Raw genomic sequence first — 19,812 nt, forward strand, 5'->3', positions numbered from 1 at the left:
AGAACTGAGCCTTTCATATTAAATTTACAGAAATAAATCGGAGGGCTTTGCCAGACAGGCAAAGATATAATTTGTGTTGCAACAATATCAACAAAAACTGAAACGGTAATTGAGTTTTATACAAAACCAAGCAAGATTATTTGTAATTAATGCAAGTGGAGAAATTTGGAAAATGTTGCATTTAATACACGCTGTCATTTTTTGTAGTGATTTCCTGTGTCAGTTTTATGAAAAGTTAGTATTTTACATTTCTACTTCTTCTTGGTTATGTCCCTTGAGCTTTAATTAAGTTTATTTATATGTTGTTGTTGGCATACCATAGAAGTGACAATCCATGTAATATCGCTTTCTGTATTACAAATAGGGATGCATTTATCAATCAAGGTTTCTTTAAAGTTGATTGATCTTAGCAATTGACTAAATTAATTGATAATCAGTCATTTTCTTTCAAACTTGAGCTTTCTCTTTTATCAAAAAGGTCGACTGTCTTTTCCATAACATAAAGGGTTAAATTTTTCATACACTCTGTCGATTCCATCGCAACGAAGTGATCAGTAACTGTCTTCTAGCTCTTTGCTGTCAGGTCGGTCTACAATCAGTGGTGAGCACAACACATTTTGTTGTTAGCTGTACTTTCAGTCCAGCTACCTTTTTGTTGTAGCGTTGTAGCTTCCAAACAGGTTGCCATTGTGGCTCTCAAATTCATTTTAAAACTTGACTAATTTATTCACCAGAGCTCTCACCATCAACTGTGTTTTTTGGCGACATGCTACAATTTGTTTTTGGCATTATCCTTTCTGCAACTGTGTCTTCACATCCTTGCCTTCATCATAACATATAATTTTTCATCATACAGCACAGCTGAATGAGCGCTTCTAAGGTGAAACTTAAAGAGCTTGTTGTGTTTACATTTCAAAACAGAACTGCATAAAGTGCCTTTTCTTTCACTGCACTGCTCTGGTATGGCCCCACCTTCCTTATTGCAGTCTCATCTGGCTCTGTTTAACGATGACCAGTATCGCCCTCTGCTGGAAAGGGTTCACACTGCAACACTGAAAGAAGGTCTGACAAATTAGTTAATCAAATGGACCTAATTTCAATCTAATGAATAATTAATTGAGAATCTAAAATTGATTAACTGTTTGGATTATGTATTATAGCCCAACTTTTAATGTGAGCAAAAATTATAAAATGGAGCAGATTTACTTTAATGCCATGGGTGTTTATTTTACAAATGCTAAGATAAACTTTTCTATTATATCTGTCACTCATCTTTAGCCTCTTGCTTCAGAAAAAGAGAGCTTATTTTTGGCCTCATTCATTTAAGTTTTTTTTTTTTTTTTTTAGACAGATTAAGAAAACCTTTAATATTTGTGTTTGAAGCTCTGTGGCCAATTGCCAAGGAAGCTGACCAAGCAATCCATGCAACTAGGGTTGCATGGATTGCAAAACACTCAGAGATGGAGACTGTGCAGCAGAGTTTTTAGCCCAGCTTAGATCTGACCTGAATGAAACAAGTGCATCATTGCATTTTTATGCTAATGTTCATCCTTCTGAAAACAGGATGGATTATTTACACTTGAAAAACACATGCAGGATGAGATAAGACTGCTGTGTTTTTGACTTACTCTGTAGCACTTTCTCTGAATGTGTACTCATTCTGGCAGTTAATATACTTTAATGCAGATTTCTTCTGATATCCAGTGACAGGAGATGTCAGTTTTTCACAAAAAAAGCATATTTGGATTTTCACAAAGTTTTAGCAGTTTATCCAAGTTGTTTTTGTGGTATTCATGTCGGTACATAAGCCATAGCTGACGGAGTTGGATGTAACTTGCCTTCTGCATGTGTTCAGTTCTTTTGTAGATGTTGGCTCGTGGAGAGTCATTGCTGACGTAAGACATTTTTCCCGCTGCTTGTGCATCAAGAGATGTCAGGTAGCTCTTGACTGCCAAGTACTTTTTAATTTCCTAACTTCTACTTAAATTTGTAAAACAGTATTCATTATATTCATTTCAATACAGAAGATTTGATGATAAATTGTGCCATTTACCTTTAGCTATACGTGTGTAATGTACTGCCTGTCGCAGTAATGTTTGATTTAAGTAATCTTTTCACTGAAGGTCTCCAAATTAGCATTTTTCTCTTTTAAAAGAGCTGAAAGCAAACTGATTTACTAAAATGTTTGTTTGTGCTGTGCGTGTGGTATTTGTGCTTTTGTGTGAATGGTTATCTTTGTCCTTTTCTGTCTGCTTTCTCTGAAATTGAAGTCTAATTGTGAGTTTTTACGTGAAGGTGACTTCATTTGCATAGTAATCTCCGTGTGCTCACCATGAATCTCCTTTATTTCTCTGCCTCATTTTTTCCCTAAGCGTATCACACATTAGAGTCTGTAGCATTTCTTCAGATTCATCCGTCTTTCCTCCTCAGTTCCTTTGTCATTATTACAGTCTCTCTTTGCTTCACCTGATAGATTATTTTATAATAATTCTGCTAATGAGTCAGTGTTTCAGAGTGGGTGAAACCATGCGTAATTCCTTCCTATGATTACATTATCCCACATGTTGGGTAATAATGTGTGAAGAATTACAGCCACCATGAAGAGCTAACAAATATCCAAAGCAGCCACACTCAAATAGAATGTGACAGATGTGAAAGACACCACAGGACCGAGCATCAAACCCCCAGCTGGCTGTCAATCAAGCGGCACCACCAACACCTTCCCACAATCCTACAGGGAGCCATGCTGTGCATATTTAAAGAGTAGATGCATCTCCTGTTTATCGGTGCAGGTAAAAAAAAATTCTGGTTATCTCCACACTGTGATTAGTTTGTTTTAATTTACCTACAGTTTCATGTCCAGACAGGTCACAAACTGAGCAAGAAGTTGGACATTTTTGTTTTTAGTGTGAGTGGAATCAAGTGCCTCTCTCAAAGTCTTCACATGCCTCTGTATCTAAGTACATGAACTGCTTCAACCTTGTGGACAAGCATTCGGTCCTCCTCTTAGATATACACAACTTTCACTACGCCCTCAAACCTTTCTCTGTCAGTCTCAGTCATTGTGCCCTTGGGCCAGACACTTCACCCACCTTACCTGCTGGTGGTGGTCAAAGGGCCCAGCTGTGCCGATCGTAGGCAGCCTCGCCTCAGAGCAGCTGTGGCTACAATATACCCATTCACACACCCAGTCAGTGTGTGAAGGGGTGAATATTTATGGGGCAATGATGTGGTTTGCTGGTTTTAAAAAACAGCCTGTTTAGAAAACTAGAAGAAGAAATAATGAAATAATTGTCACAAGAATATAAATATAGTTTTTCCTTGTGTCCATGTTGTTCCTGAACAATAAATTATCCACACTGGGGAAACGGCAGAGCTGTCCACAAGCTTTGTTGTTTTTCTTTTTTTCCTCATTCGATCTGCCCCTTACCTTCATAGCTCTGTTACACTGTTATGTATCTGCCTTAATTTTAAACATTGGAAGATGCAAAGCGAAAGCAAAATATTACTCCTATATCGCTATTATGCAGATCTAACATCTTAGCATACATAGTTTGATCACCACACAAACGGGGCTGCCACCAATGTTTTTGGGTCTTTAAGAATTCAACCATATGAGTTTTAATACAAAAAACATAATTAAATGAGATGATATCACAGCAAAAGTAACCTACTCCTTCTTGGCAAATCTGAACACTTCAGATCCCAAACCACTGATCTCAGTAAGCAAGTGCCCTACATATAAGTGTAAACTATTAGTAAGGTATATCATTACATGGCAAAAATAGATGCTTGCTCATGTTTAGGGGTGGTGGAGTCTGTTATTGAAGTTAAAAGTGAAGTACATTATGGACTGGGCTTCAGTCCACCCTGGGGTCAACACAGAGGCTCACTCACACTCCAAGTTATTAGGTTTCATCAATTTCTTTAACATGCATGATTTTAGACTGTAGTAAAAAAGAGCACTCAGATGAAATCTAGATCTGCATGGGGAGCAAAAATAAAGCAGGCATGAAATAACAGAGATAATCAGCATTCCAGCGTGCAGTCCACACTTCAGACATGTAAGAGCAGAGCTCTAAGGAAAACGGAGTGCAAAAACACGGCAATAAAATAAATATCTCTAAAATATTACACTGCTCAATTAACTGACAAATGGTGAAAAGGAGGAAGAAAAGGTCAGCATTAGAAAACCACTTCCAAATCAAGAAGTACATTAGAGAAAGCATGACACATTCAGTTCGTTATTGAGAGCAAAGGGTTCCATGGTCTGGAGAGCATGAATTCATATTTCCTCTCTGGAAAAGGTTGATTGTATTTGCGAAAAGGTCAAATGTGTTCTATTCATTATATGGATTTTTTTCCTTGATTCAAACTTTTTCATATCTTAATTTCCTTGATGAGCTTTTTTTATTTTTAGACTGAAGCATTTTAAATTGGGCTTTTGTGACACGGCAGTGAGAAAATCTCTGTAAAAAATATGTTTCCAGCTTGCCAAAAACACTGTGATGATTATTAAAACTTTAAAAAATACATATTTATTTTCTGTAGACTGCTGAAAACAAAAATTGATTGTTTTGGAAAGTGTGTGTTTTGTTATATCTGGTGAAAAACTACTGCAACAATTCAGAATAAAATATTAAATTTAGTCAAAAGTGGTGGTATTGTAATGGTCTGCGGCTGCTTTTGTTTGAGGACCTCATGTGCTTGAATTTAAAATGAATTTAAACATTTATTAAAGGATGAAGGTCCCTGATTACCTGTTATAAACTATTAGTGACAGTTATCACCAATAACGAAACAAATGGTAATTATGATTCAGAAGTAGTTACTATTTTCAGACATGGTTACATTGATTTGTATTTTTTTTCATTAATAAATTAAATCACACCTTAAGAGCAACTATTTGTGCTTATTTGACTTCTTTTTGTGTGATTTCAAGATTTGCTTGATATAAAAATTTAGTGTGAGAAAAAAAAACCCATAAGAAATCTGCAATTGGGCAAATAGTTTTTCAGGATACTTTTAGCTCGTTTAAAGATAATGTGATGAAAACTATTATGCTGGGTTTTTATTTTCTTTATCACTGTTATTTTGGTGGTGTAAGAAAATCCAAGTAACAAAAACGTAAAAAAGAAACGGATTAGACGAAGATGCTGCATTTTCCCCCAGCATCAAAAGAGAGAATAAATTGAGAGAGTTATGGTTTTCCGGCAGAGCCATAATAATAATCTTCTTCCAGATAACACTTTTAAAACTTATGCATGCGTGGTAAATATTCCGAGATTTAAAATGGCACCTGTTAGATTAGATTCAGGACTTCACTGTTTATGTTTTTTGGGTTTTTTTCCCTCCAATATCAAGAAACAGAGCTAAAGGTTTCAGATTCATAGACCAGAGTTGTGGCAGGTGTGCAGGTTAAAAAAGTGGGAAAAATGTTCATTACAGGTTTTTTAACCTATCATGTGCGTCTTGTGGTTTTTTTAAAAATACATTTACTCAACTTAATTATTCTTTAAATTTATGCAAAGGTTGTTTGCACTTCAACTTCCTTCTGTGGAAGCCCAGCAGTGGGGAAAATATTGTCTAATCAGTGCTTAGGCACTACTTGTATGGGAACATTTGGTGACCCAACACTTAAATAAGACATTTTCTTGTTTCTTTTTTCTACTTAACTGTATGTAGGTGTCGAGGTTTATGTTACGTTAGTGTGTATTTAAAAAGTTCTCTTCCCTGGTTCTCTTCTATATCATCCAAGAGTACTCTGCAAGCCTACATTGCAACTTCCCACTCTCTTCTCCCTAGATAGAAGGTATTGAGTCAGTAATGTTCAAATTCAACTCTATGAGGGCAGTGCTCTTTTGCAATATCTTCCATCTTACTTTTCTTCCTACATTTTCCAGATGCCCTTTTAGTCATCTCCTGTGTGGAGGTACACGGTATCTCCTCTCCTCATTCAAGTAGCTATTCTCCCTCTGTTCCCCCTCACTGCTATCTCAAACCAATCTTCCATAGCTACACAAAAGCTACATTTGTCTTTTGAGTGTGAGTGTGTTTGCATGAAGGGGTGTGTGAGTCTCTGTATTTTATGGCCCTGGGGGGGTCAGAGGTGTTTATATGGGAGAGGTGACTCCCTTATTGCTTCTATAACCTGAGTATATCATATGAAACCATGTCATTTACAGTGAATGGGAGCATCTGGTCAGCTGTAAATGTAATCTAATGAAATGAAACGAAAGCCTGCATGTGTGTTCTCACAGTCCTATGACCAAGAGACTGACCGAGTCAGATCACAGGTAGTCGGGGCAGGCAACAAGGGCAAAGTATGGGCTGTTTTAGGGCTGATCCATTCTTCATAATATGGAGCCAGTAGAGTACTACTGACACTCCGCTCCAGTAATGCATTACCTCCAGACTCAATTAGTGGAATAGCATCTTTTGAGAACAAATTCAAAGACACAAAGATATACTCCAGAACATCCATAACTTCCATATCGATTATCTTATCCATGAACATGCTCTTTCCTATTTTCCCATTTTGTGTGCCATCAACCTTCTGACTCTCAAAGTCAGAATCAAGAACAGGAGCTCAATATAAATATGAAAACAGATGTTCTAGTATGTCTAGTCTAGTATGAATTGTAATCTGAAAACTATAACCCTACCACTGCTTCAGATCGTAAAGCTAAACAGGAACCTTTGCCCAAATTAATGCCTCAAAATCTTGTGGAAATGCTTCCCAGAAAAGTGGAAAGCATTATGGCAGCAAAGCAGTTTGTATGCCTTCAGCCTTGTCAATGGCAGTGCTGGGAAAGTGGGAGCTGTGGAATCGCACTGTCACTGGTGACACACACCAACGACATTAACAGCAACGAGAGAGAGTCATTATTCTTTCCTAGATAGCAAAGCTAGATAGCCGTGTTGATGGTTGCTGGGAAACAAAAAGGGGTTGACAAGCAGTGAAGACTGACTCATTGTGATGACCAACCAGCTTTCCCTTCTATGTGGGGCTGTCTCTGCATTTTTCACTTCTCTGATTAGCATTGCCCGACTCTCTCCATAAATCCAACAGTATTCGCGAGCGTTGGGCATTGACTGTACAAGGCTGCTGAATGCGTCATTATCTCCAAGCCCACACTCACACGGTTGCATGAGGGAGATTGAAAAAAACAAATAAACTGAGAAGCATTACAGATGGCTAAAAAGACATCAAAGACGGTGTTGGTTTTTTTATTTCAGAATGTAACTGTAGCAATGGTGATGTAATGTCAGGTATAGTACTGGATGCATTTATTTGGACCCCTGGTAAAGATCTGAATATAAAAAAATATATACATACATCTTTTTCTGATGTAGCATAGCTTAACACTGAAAACATATGTTTAACTTAATAATCACTGGTAGTCTTCTTTACCGTTTCTGTTTGCATAACCTCCCTAGATCATCCAGACTTCTGAGTCCTTCCCTATAGTCTCTGTTCCTCATGTGACTCTTCAGATTTTTGTCAAATTTGACAGGTACTGAGACGGCAAGAAGGTTGATTTTGTGTCTTTGTTGATTTGGCTACATGCCAACCAATGTGACTGGCAGTGTAGAGGTCCTACCCATTAAATAAGAAGCAATCACTGATGATCACTTTTCTGAAGTTTATTTTTCAATTGGTGTTTTTCTCTACCAACAGGAACTCTACGTACTGCATGAAGGTCTCCATGGCTCTGGCTGTGGCTGAAAATGACACAGACCTCTGCTACAACTCCAACATGAGAATAACTGAGAAGGCTGAGCTCAGTAGAAGGTTCCACATCCTATGTCCAGAAATAGATGACTACGTTGAACCTGGGAAGGAGCCTGAAATCACGTGGTACAAGGTAGGCTTTAGTGAATGATAGGGATTTATTATATGTTTAATCTTTCAAGATTGGTTGAATGTTGAATCTTTTATGGATATTGATGCCTTCTTGAAACGGGCAACAACAGGCTTCTGTCTTTGTGATCATACAACTAGAAAATATTTTTAAATGCTTCTTTTATTTTCATCTCATTTCTTTGTTGTTTAAATTTAAAAGCCTTGTCGGAAATGCAGTTCCAAATCACTTAGTCAGATTATGTATGTGGGCAATTACTTAAGCTATATTTGCAGTGGTCCACACAGCACTCTGAGACGATGAGAGAATAAACACTGTGCAGATGGCAGCCACAGCAAGGACTTTCATAATGAGCACAAAACTTCTATGAGAATAAAATTGTGCAATGTCACTTTGTGCCCCGTGGAAAGACTCAATGCCCTACAAATGCTCCTGCACCCTGAGTCACCCCCTCCTCCCCTCTCTTGGGTCCTTGTCTCTCCCAGGTCAGGCACAGCCTGCGGACAACAAAGTGCATCCCAACCAAGGGGTGGAGGCCAAACTAATCACAGGCAGATCAGCAGTAGATTAACTGGCCAGGCTTGACCTCAAGTTCTCTCGAAAATTCAATTACAATCTGGGTAATGACTGGGAGTGCTGGGACCCAGAGTTATTTGGACCTCGGTGGAGCCTTTGTGATTGAATTCAGAAGCTGCCGGGAGCAAGGATAGAATAGAATCGTCGTCCTCCCCGACAGAGCGTCGAGGAGCTGGAGAGCGGATCGTGTCATATAGTTACTCATTGTGCTTGCACACGGATACTCTCGCATTTGCACAGAAGCAGAACAAACACACTTATTGTGCCAGAAGAGACTTCTGTAAATAAAATTCTCCTTCCTCTGTGGCTTTAGTAGAATATTGAAAGGAGAATATTCAGTTCAGTGCAATAAATCATAATCAGATAAGAAGGATAATGGCAAAGCCCGATCATTTTACAATATGGAATTATTTTGTCAGTGTCAATCCATGCATCTGCAACAGTTTATCCAGTGGCTTAGAGCTGCGTGCTGTTTCCAAAGACTTTGTGTCCAGCTTGAATAACGACCAGTGATGAAGATGAAACTCTGCTTTGCTGTGCCTTACAAATGTATTCACACTCTTTGAACTTGTTCACATTTTGTCATGTTAAAAATCAAATATGGCATTGTGTTTTGGGGGGGATTTTATTGGGTCGACCAGCACAAAGTAATGTGTACTTGTGAAGAAGAAGAAAATTGATATTCAGACGTTTTTAAAATGTTTGAATATCATGTGGATTCAGTCCCCTTTACTCTGATTTCCTTAAATGAAATCAAGCACTGCTTATTGCCTTCAGGCAAGAACCTAATCTGTAAATAGACCTATGTCTAAATTAATCTCAGTACAATACATCTCTTCTAAGGATGACATTAATCAGTGAGGCAGTCAAGAAGCTGAATGGATCCACTGTTAAGGTAGGAGAATCTGTTGGCTGATCTTTCTTTAATGTGAGAGTGGCAATACAGAAAACAAATTTTAATGAAAACCATAACAGGTCTGTTTGCAGTTTGCCTTAAGTCATGCACAGGACACAGTACAGATATGTAATGAGAACATCCGTTTAAAGGAGGTAAAGGGTGAACTTTCTGGTCTTCATGCAAATGACTGTGTTGGCCAGAAAACAAATACTGCATTGAGACTGAGGCATGGGGTCACTTGCACCAGGAGGGCCTGCATAAACAGTATGCAGGCAGTTCTACAATAGAGTAGTTTAAATCAAATCCGATTTTTATGTTACAGTTGCCCAGTTAAAGTTCATATCTAAGTTTATATCAAATTGAGGATGTGAGACCAGACTTGAAAATTGACTTTCACAGAAGCTTTTTACTCAATCTGACTGAGCTTGAACTGTTTTGCAAAGCCTTCGGGTTTAATTGCGGTGAAAAGTAGCTCTACCAATTATTGACTCGGGACACCTGAATACAAATGCATGCCACATATTACAGATTTTTAGCTTTTTAGGTTTTAGAAAACCATACATCATTTTCCTTCCATCTTAAAATTATACACTACTTTGTGGCGATCTAGGACGTAAAATATCAATAACAAGCATTGAAGTCGGGAGTTGTGATGTGACAAAATGAGAAAAAAGTGTTTGGCATCAATACTTTTTCAGGAGTTTGTAAACAGTGTTTAGGTCTCATTTTTCAAACTGATAACAATAATTGTTTTGCCATTTGCAGTTCAATGTACTTTATCGCTTTATTGCCAGTTTCCAAGTGAGGTATTATCATTGTTTAAGCATAATGTGAGACACTTTAACCTGGCTGTCCTTCTCTGTTATGTAGGAGTGTCGTCCAAAAAAGTGGCGGGCCACTATCTTCCAGAGGGGAGACAAGTTGTTCTTTCAAGAAGTTAAGGAGGACGACATTGGGAATTACACCTGCGAAATCCAGTTTGGCGGCTTTGCTGTCAGAAGGACGACGGAACTCACAGTAACTGGTATGAAGACGCGCAATCTACTGGTTGTGATATTTGTTCACAGAATTAAAATTAAACACTTCAAGGAAAACGAAGTGGTGTAAAAAATACATATACATATACACACACAGACACACACCTGCAGACTTGCCACTGTGCAAAGCAATGATGCCCTGCTGCTGTGTTAATTGTTGGGGGAGGCTGAACGCTGTTACCTGGCCCCCATTTCTCCTTCTAGCTCAGCAATTTCCAGTCAGCCGAGCAGTGCTGAAATATTTAAGGCCATAGGCTAAAGCCCTTCACGTAGAGAGCTAAAGAGCCAGGCACAAGGTCAAGAGATTTACTCTTTGAGTGTGCCTGTCTATCTCTCTCTCTTTCCCTCACTACTTGTACAGGTTCAAGGATGGCATGCAACAAATAGATACATCCATAAGTCAGGTGGTGGTAGTTACATGTGTTGTAATATGGCAGTCTGCTTTAAAACAAATACAGAATTATTGCAGTTTCCTTAAAAAAATTGTGGCACTAGTGACCTTTATTCTTTGTAGTTAGACAAGAAATGGGCAAGGCAAGTGAAGAGGACGTGCAACTGTGGTCCAAAAGTTGGAAATCAAACTCTAGATTGCCTTTTTCAAGGCCTAATAACCTCTGAATAGGGGCCTGCTGTACGTCTCTGCACCATGTGCCACCCCCAGAGCTCCATCCATCCATTTTCTAGTGGGGTCAGGAAGGTGCTGGTGCCTATCTCCAGCGAATGTTTCGGGCAAGAGGCGGGGTTCACCCTGGCCAGGTCGCCAGTCCATCGCAGGGCAACACAGAGACAGACAGGACAAACAACCATGCACACACACACTTACACCTAGGGAGAATTTAGAGAAACCAATTAACCTGACAGTCATGTTTTTGGACTGCGGGAGGAAGCCGGAGTACAAGGAGAAGACATGCAAACTCCATGCAGAAAGACCCCTGGGCTGGGAATCAAACCCAGGACCTTCTTGCTGCAAGGCAACAGTGCAACTTTTGCCTCTGCCCCTATGCAGCCTTCCCTCAGAGTTGAGAGTTTCTAATTGTCTTAAGGATATTATAGCACAGTTAACATTCTCACGTTTAAAAGTCTCTGTGTGGGTCCTTTGGAGAACGTAGATCTGTACTTTAACATCCATTGAAGTTAACATGGAGTAAGTTTGCACCTTAGGCATGAATTTACAACCTAAGATAAATGGCAGTTCTTTTAACAGCTTTTTACAATTTGTGTTTTCATTGATTTCATTTTTTAAAAACATTACTCGCACTGGAACCTCTTCCAGTCGTCTTGCAGTAATAACCTCTGCCCCAAAGATTGTTGCTGTACGAGCAACATGATGGTGTGTTTACAGATTAGAAAAAGATCACATGCATTTTTCATCAGCTCCTCACTAGTTGATATGACCAAGTTGAAAATCGACTTCAATTATTAGCTGATTTCTCTGTGCATTTCTACTTACACAGCTGTTGTATTTTAATGCAGAGGCTGGGTAGCTCTACAATCTCAGAATAAATCACAACACAATTTTTGTCCAATTATCATGGCTGACTAGACAATAAAAAACAAAGCTAAAAGAGAGAATTGATCAGCGATAAGAATGCCAGATCCTGTGATAATGTACAGACTTCAAAAGTAATTTCAGCTTTTTTTTAAATATATTGTTTAGTAACCCAGAATTTTTTAATGGTTTTTCATCCTATTATTGATTATTACTCTTTTGTGATTAAATGACAACTCATCTATGCAAGCTGCTACAGTTGGATCAAAATGTTTACCTCGAGCACCTGAATTTTGCTTACACCCAGGATGGCTAACTCTGGGCAGACATACTAATTTTGGTCTTTTTACTATCATGCCATGTCTACAAAGTGATCACTGCTTCCATATGAGCAGCTTGAGCTGCAAACATATCCAGACATATATTCATACCTGGAAGAGCAGGATTTTATCACACGTCAAGGTCTGTGTGTCTTTAATTTTGTGTGCGGGCGTGTACATACGTTACTGGTAAAGATTTTCATTTACCAAAACTTAGCAGTCATTGCCACAATGAAAATTTTTGTCCAAAAATAATTATCAGAAATTAGATTTTGGTTACACCAAATGGTAGATAATTGTGAATGATTAAATGTGGATTAAATGCTTTCATTGTAAATGAGAAAATTTAAACTTTCTGGCAGTGGCTGGCAGTGTTCCTCTCTGACATAGAGCATTTTTCCTCTTACTTTCTCTATTGTTGTATTATCGTTGTCATAATCATAGATCTAATGCATTAGCTATTTGTATTAATATCTTGTCTTTGTTGTTCTACATGCTAAATTTTCAGGTGCATCTTAATAAATTAGAATAGTTAAATAGTTTATTATTCAGCTTTGAAAGTTAATCTCATATTTTATAGATTCATTACATGCATATATATCAAGCATGTTTCTACTACGTTTCAGGATTAAGGCTTACGGCTAATGAAAACCCAAAAGAATCCCTGAGAAAATTTGAATATTGCATAAGACCAATAATAAAGGATTTAAATGCAGAAATGTTGGCACACTTAATAGTATGTCTGTGAGTAATGTGCAGAATATGTACTGGGTTTCCTTCTGCACAAGTCTTTACTGCCTAGAACAGAGTAAATCAACCGGTGGCTCTGCTGGGGTGTTTGGGAAGCTATTGGGTCTGGTGCCTCTCAACTTTCAGTTTCAGTCAAAGTATAATGGTCAATCCAGCACAGGGATTTCATGCTCATTAAAGCAGGTATTGGTACTTTTATGAGGTTGATGGCAGGGTAACAAGTCCTGCAGGGAAAAAAGAAGTCAGCACCTATTAGGGTTGTCAGTACAGTGGAAACATGATGCTCTCTAAAACTTCTTGGTTGACAAATATAGACATTTTGCATTAGATGCCAAACAGCTTGTACTGTCTTTCCATCCCTTCACAAGACTATTTTACATTTGTTTTGTCATGATTTTGTTAGGACTCTATGGTTCTCCTGATTTCTTGTATTGATTACCTTTTTCTATCATGCATTTCCACCCAATTTTACTTGATCATGTTTGCATAAAATGGTGTATAGACAAACAGATTATCTTGCAATGATCTTTTCTGGTTTGTTGCCCTTCAGGTGTCAATGACTCTGTCACTCGTGTCAAATCAGCATGACCCTCTCCTCCACGATTGTGTTGGCCAAAATTTTGTTATAAAAATTGTACTTATTGCTTTTATGTAAGGTTGAACTTTTTTAGAAACTAAAGCATTCATTTTCAATAGCTCCAAGCCATAATAATTAAAACTTAAAGAAATTCTCTCTTGAACTATATCACTGTGCATAAAGAATTGCACTTTTTGAATTGAATTACCTTTTCAATTACATGATGAGTTGTTAAGATGCTCCTACAGTTTATTATGCTTCCTTTGGCTGTAATGCTGTATGTTTACTGACTTGGTGGAATGACCTTAGCTTTTACTATGAGGATGATCATAAAAGTTATACAAGTATAAATATGCTGTCTACATTTTAATACAAGGAGGTAGAAAAAGAAGATGCAAAAGGAAAAGAACCTTCTCATTTCCACTCGTTATTAGCTCTACAAGATGCAACAAAAACAATGGACAAATAGGGGAGGCAAATCCAATGTAAAATACAAGATATGAAAAGTACTATGGGAGGGCGGCTACTTTGATCAACATGAGACAGAAACAAAGAAGAAAACAGCAGCATTGAGTTAGCTTTTAATATTATCAGCTTAACCTTTTAGTGATTATTTTGTGGCCTTGGTTTGCTAACTGTTAAATTAGATCTTTTGTTTACTCAGGTTTATTTGATTAAAATTTGTTCTTTCAATTCTTGGTCTACATGGCAGCTAATAAAAATTTATGTAAAGGTTTTATTACTAAAGCAGCACAATATAAAAGTAGGCTAAGTGTAAATAAAGAGCATCTAAACTAAAACCAGCACTTTTTTCAAATATGTAAAAACTTCTATGATTTATATATATATATAACCACACTACATAGAGCAGCTTGTTTCCTCTGTAAATACACTATTTGTTACCATTTTGCCTTATTATATACATTTTACCTTATTACAACAGTGGGCTACCTCCTCTTTACAGCTCTGGTATCCGGATAGAATCAGATTAGCTCATCCTCACCATGGACTCATTTCTTTTAATAAACCCACACCATCATCCCCTCAAGTGGGCGTGCGATTACCCACATTTTATCACATCCTGTTAAACCACCGTTGCCTAGACAGCAAGTATAAAAGGCCAAACTATGTTTAAGATCTAGGTACTAATGTTTTACTGTTTTTTTTCTTTCCTCCATAGGCCAGGAGGATGAAGGAGGTCATTAAGTTTAACTGATGCTGAATTTTGTGCAATAAACACTAGCCTTTACTCCGACCCTGCCTTGCTCCATATTGAGTGAGGTATATATATATATATACGTATATAGTATGTAATATGTGTTTGTGTGTGTTTGCTGTTCTCATTTTGCTCGACTATATAAAAGAGGAGACAGGGCTACTATATCTGAGATGAGGTCAGCCTTGTAATAGAGGTTAACTATGGGCATAAACAAAGGATCAGGCTGATCCAGAACCTCTTCAATCAAGTGCTGAAGCTACTCAGGTTAATAGAAATTTAAAGCAAATGGGGAGCCACGCCTCATTGCTTTATTTTATGTTTTCATCATGGTGCATTTAAATGCTCTTACCAGGACACTGGAAGGTATAGTCGACACAAACTTTTATGAAGTCGGTATTTAGTAGTTGCACAAAAAACCTTCACCTTGATTTCTCTGTACATATTTTCACATTTACCTTCCAACTCTAAAGATATTGCCTTATTGTGTATCCTCTTATATACTGTGAGCGACTTTCTTTCTTTTGTTTCTCGTAGATTAGTTCATATTTATGTTTACTCTTTCTTCCTTTTAGGGACTTGAAGATTAATCCCTGAACTGAAATCACAGATACGCATGTACCTGTGTGGGTACATACGTTCTTTTACCTTTCAGTTTTATCCCTCATTAGTTTTTGGTGAATTCAACTTAACATCAAACTTACCAATCCGCATGAGTTGCTTTTCCACATGTTCCATCTTGGTTTCACACCAGACCCAGTTGGAGTGTTTCTTTCTGAAAAGTTCAGTTTTATTCAAATGGTCTTGTGGTTTGTCCAGGAAGTCAGAGCTTAAATCTAGGAATGATGTCACACCTGAGTGAACAAAATTCTTTGTAAGCTAGACAGATTCAAGGTGTTAGCAATATATTTTGCTCCATTTTATGTTTGAACACGAGGGAGATTTTAAGGAATTGAACTTGTAGCACCTCTGATTTAATGTGATGCAAGTCATGACAATTAAAAAATGTATAAGTGCAGCTATAATTACTTTTATGTGTACCAATAATATCAAACTTCAGTAAACAAAAAGCACCATTTAAGTGCAAGAAACTCCAAGTCAAGTTCTGACAGAAAAGACGATACTAATCAGCATATCATAGTTGTTATGGAGACACGTAAGCCCAAGTTGTCACTTTGAAACAGTTTAACAATTAACTTTGGAGATTTTACTTCCCTTTCCACCATCCTGACTGTGTGTAAAAGAAATGTGTCTCTGCAACATTATAATAATTCCCTAGGTATATGAAAAGTTGTGAATGCAAACAAAAAGTTCCTAGAAACTCAGATCAATTAAAAAAAAGAATAGAAAATGTTTCAGTTACGATTATTTTAAAAATATTCTTAGCCATATTAATAATTGTGCCCCTACTGATTGTGTTAAAAACATGAATTTAACAACGTAGGTATATTCCCCTGCTTCACATAAAAGTTTTCTTTCTTTCTGGAAGGAGTTGTAAATTAGCTTACGAACCACCATATTTCTAAATACTTTTATGCGATTTCGTTTTTCCTTTTTATATGTAACTTGGGGTTTAAATGTCTGTTGTTTATTGCATGTCTGAATCATTCTTTGCTCATTTTTATGGTTCTCTCAGGCCTCGTTCCAGCTGTGATGACCACGCTACAATAGTATAACAACAGATAAAAGCCCAGTTACGCTGATGTATGCAGCTCCCCTATGCGTTCTGTGGAAAGGAAAATATAATACAGTGGGAATGGGAATAAGGATAAAGAGAACAACGGAGTGAAAGTAACTGATAACGGCGAAAGGAGGAGAAGAGATTGAAGTAACAAAAAAGATAGAGGTTGGTACTCCTGTTTCTTATCTGTATTCGCTGCCAGTGTTTCCCAGCAGAAACGGTGTGTCCACGACCATAAACAGACTATTATCCCAGTGTTTATCACAGTGCACATTACCGTTTGCCTCTGTCGGACTTACTGTAATGGAGTCGTTCGGTGTGATGGATGCCTCAGGCGTACGCTTCTATCCATTGCTCCCATTATACCTCTGTCTGCATCCCCTCACAGCAGAAATGTCTGCCTGCACATTCAGCATTGCCTGCGAGTGTGGCTATTGAGGTTATGGCCAATGTAAATGTACCATTTGGCACAGTGAATCGGAGGTGGAGAGGGCAGGAGGAATTGGGCTCGGGAAAGAAATTGTCTGCCACACATTACCACTCATACAGCATCTGCATCGAGTGGGGTGACCCTTGGGAAACTGGTTTTATGTGTTGTGAATAAACATATTAACGCATGAAAATAAAATAACTGACAGTTTATTTATAAATGTATATTTATGGGGGGTTTGCTCTTTATTCTTTTTTTTTTTTTTTTTATTTTTAACCCTTCCAGGGGGTCTTTTTGTGGGCTCTAGTGTCCCTTTTTACAAAAGTAGGCTGACAGGAATGGGGAAGAAGAGGGGGGAAGACATGCGGCAAATGTCGCTGGGTCCGGGAGTCGAACCCGCGACGGCCGCGTCGAGGACTCAAGGCCTCCAAATATGGGTTGCGCTAACCACTACGCCACCACGGCACTCCCTTGCTCTTTATTCTTAATTCACTGTACAGGATTGTGTTGCAGATGAATTCAACTTCCTCTGCAGAAAAGGCTGGTATCGATTGCTTTGTATCTCAGAACTCTCCATCTTTTATTTCAAACCGAACAGCATGCATAGTGCATGTGCTAAGAGTATCAGTATTAAATTTAGATATTGTGTCTATGGATTTGAATGGAGTTAAGGTGTAGAGCTGTGCTCTCCTTGCTATATGAGGTTCTTTACTGTTTCTCTTCCTGAGGGTCACCTTCAGAAACATGACCACTTCCTACCCTTATAAAACATTGCTGCCTGTGTCCACTTATGTGAGCATGAGGATATGATGGGTTTCTTGCTTTATCTTATTTATTTATTTTTTATTAAAGTGATAACTTGATTTGTACCGAGCCAGCTGGATGTAATCTCAGGCGATGTTGCAGAAAGAGGCAGAGTCAGTCAAAAGAGACGCAGGGAAACAGAGCTGTGGTATCCACATGTCTTCCATCTGTTGTACCTCCTTATATTTCAGACTAAAGAAAGACGGATGGCTGGATAGAGAGGCAGCAATAAGCACTTATGGCGCACAAGTGACGGGCTAGAAGAGGAGAAAGTGGGTAAAGATAATAGACGAGAGAAAAAGAGATGGATTTGCTCTTAGCTGAATTCCTTTTAATTTCCAAAATGAGTAAATATGCTGCACATTTACCATCAAGCAGCATGACGCCCATTCGTGATCTCTTACACGCTGCTCCGCGTTCTGCAAAGGACCTCCGAGAGGAGATGGTGAAATCTCACCTGAGATAAGTGTTACTCAGGCAGTTGACTTTTCTTGTCTTCATCGACATGTTATGTACTTGTGTACAAGTTTGGCATACACATCCTGCTTGTGCAAATCACACTGCTGACTGCTGCACACACTGTAAAATGTTTGATGCATCAGCAGGATAGCATAACCTACTGTCTGTCATACTCATCTAGTGAGTAAAAAAACATTGGGTATGAAAATAGCCTGGGGGACTCTTACATAAAACATTTACATTAAAGACCAGGATTTCTATATCTGGCCTGGTTAAAATGACTCATTAGTTTCAGGTCAAACAATCTCCCCAGAAAATATGATACACAATATTGAGTTCTCAAGACAGGGTGGGATTCTAATAACATTTTTAGGATTATCTTGAATCCAAAAGTTCAGATTTGACTGTTCTGAGTGAAAAGTGTTCAAAAGCAGTGCCCCCGCTATCACCTAATGTCTGTACTGGATTTAAATAGCAGGCTGGACTGAATACATACAGGAGCAAACACAGCAAGCAAGTTCAGCAGATGTCAGCAATTTGCACCTAACTTTGTGTCAGGTTGCAGTTATCTCCTCTTTAGTGAGAGGGACAACAGATGCAGAAGTGACCAAATAAATAATATAACCCCTTTTTCTCAATAAATATTATAATTAATAAAAAACATGTGGGTTCTGTCTTGTCAAAGGACTCATCAAAACTTTAAGAACTACATCTGACCAGAAGACCCATGCTAGAGTGGCGTGTTTTGGATCAGTAAGTGATGCTACAGATTGACAGAGGAACAAAGTTTTCTTAAAAATAGTTAATTCAAAGATACAAATCAATTAATCAACCACATTTATTTGTATAGCACATTTCAGCAACAAGGCAGTTCAAAGTTCATTACGTCATTAAAACACAAAAATACAAAGTGATAGAAGATGCCACACAGTCAACAATTGAGAAACCCAGTAAATATTACATCAAAATGTTGGTCAATGTTTCAAAAATAACTCTAAACAAGTGGGTTTTAGTCTAGATTTAATGGGAGTCAGGGTTTCAGCTGTTTTGCAGTTTTCTGAAAGTTTGTTCCAGTTTTATGGAGCATAGAAGCGGAATGCAAATGGACTGGTTAAAATGTGTGCCTCGTTATAAAATCTTTATATGTATAATCTAAGAGTGACCTATCAAATAGCACCAAGTGGGATACCTCAGGGTTTCTCAGTTGTGGATGCAGACTGTCTTTAGGAAGTCATTATATGTAAGTTCTGTTCAGTAACCTTAGGATGTTCGACATTCATGACTGGCCAGGACAAAACCTGGAAGAAGTCTCCCTCGGGGATGTTTCGAGTTATCTATAGATTATGAAAGTGTGGATTCTATGTTTTCCTATGGTGTCAAATAGATGGAAAACAAAGAAAGGTGTGCAGACAAAAGCTCTCATAAACCAGAAAAAAGCTGGCTTCTGAAAGCATCGATACATTTAAATATGTTGAATATTGTGCACTAAATTAAAACTCACTTAAGAGTTACACACTGTGGGACTGATGCTTTTTAATAAATGTTATTCATTTGAACTCTTTCTTTTTTTTTGCCCTGGCTTGTGGTCACAATCCCCTTATCCGCTTGGAGTGCGCCGTGATGTGAAGGCAGGCAGCTGATAGAAATATAGACCTGGTGAGGGAAGCAGTACAATGGAAACATATTTAAATTATAAATGATTCAGCTAAA

The 19,812-nt window shown here is 38.0% G+C and overlaps 1 protein-coding gene across 6 annotated transcripts in view; it reads left to right on the forward strand.

Moving 5' to 3' along the window:
- Window positions 1-19,812, forward strand: part of il1rapl1a (interleukin 1 receptor accessory protein-like 1a) — a 208,557-nt gene that overhangs the window by 90,890 nt on the left and 97,855 nt on the right. For all 6 annotated transcript variants that reach the window (XM_032567302.1, XM_032567303.1, XM_032567301.1 and 3 more), the window contains 2 exons: window positions 7,682-7,868; window positions 10,210-10,363. In XM_032567302.1, coding sequence (XP_032423193.1) covers window positions 7,682-7,868; window positions 10,210-10,363 — 341 coding nt within the window. The remainder of the gene's footprint in view (window positions 1-7,681; window positions 7,869-10,209; window positions 10,364-19,812) is intronic.

Source organism: Xiphophorus hellerii, chromosome 7, assembly GCF_003331165.1.
Source record: "Xiphophorus hellerii strain 12219 chromosome 7, Xiphophorus_hellerii-4.1, whole genome shotgun sequence".
NCBI classification, from domain to species: Eukaryota; Metazoa; Chordata; class Actinopteri; order Cyprinodontiformes; family Poeciliidae; genus Xiphophorus; species Xiphophorus hellerii.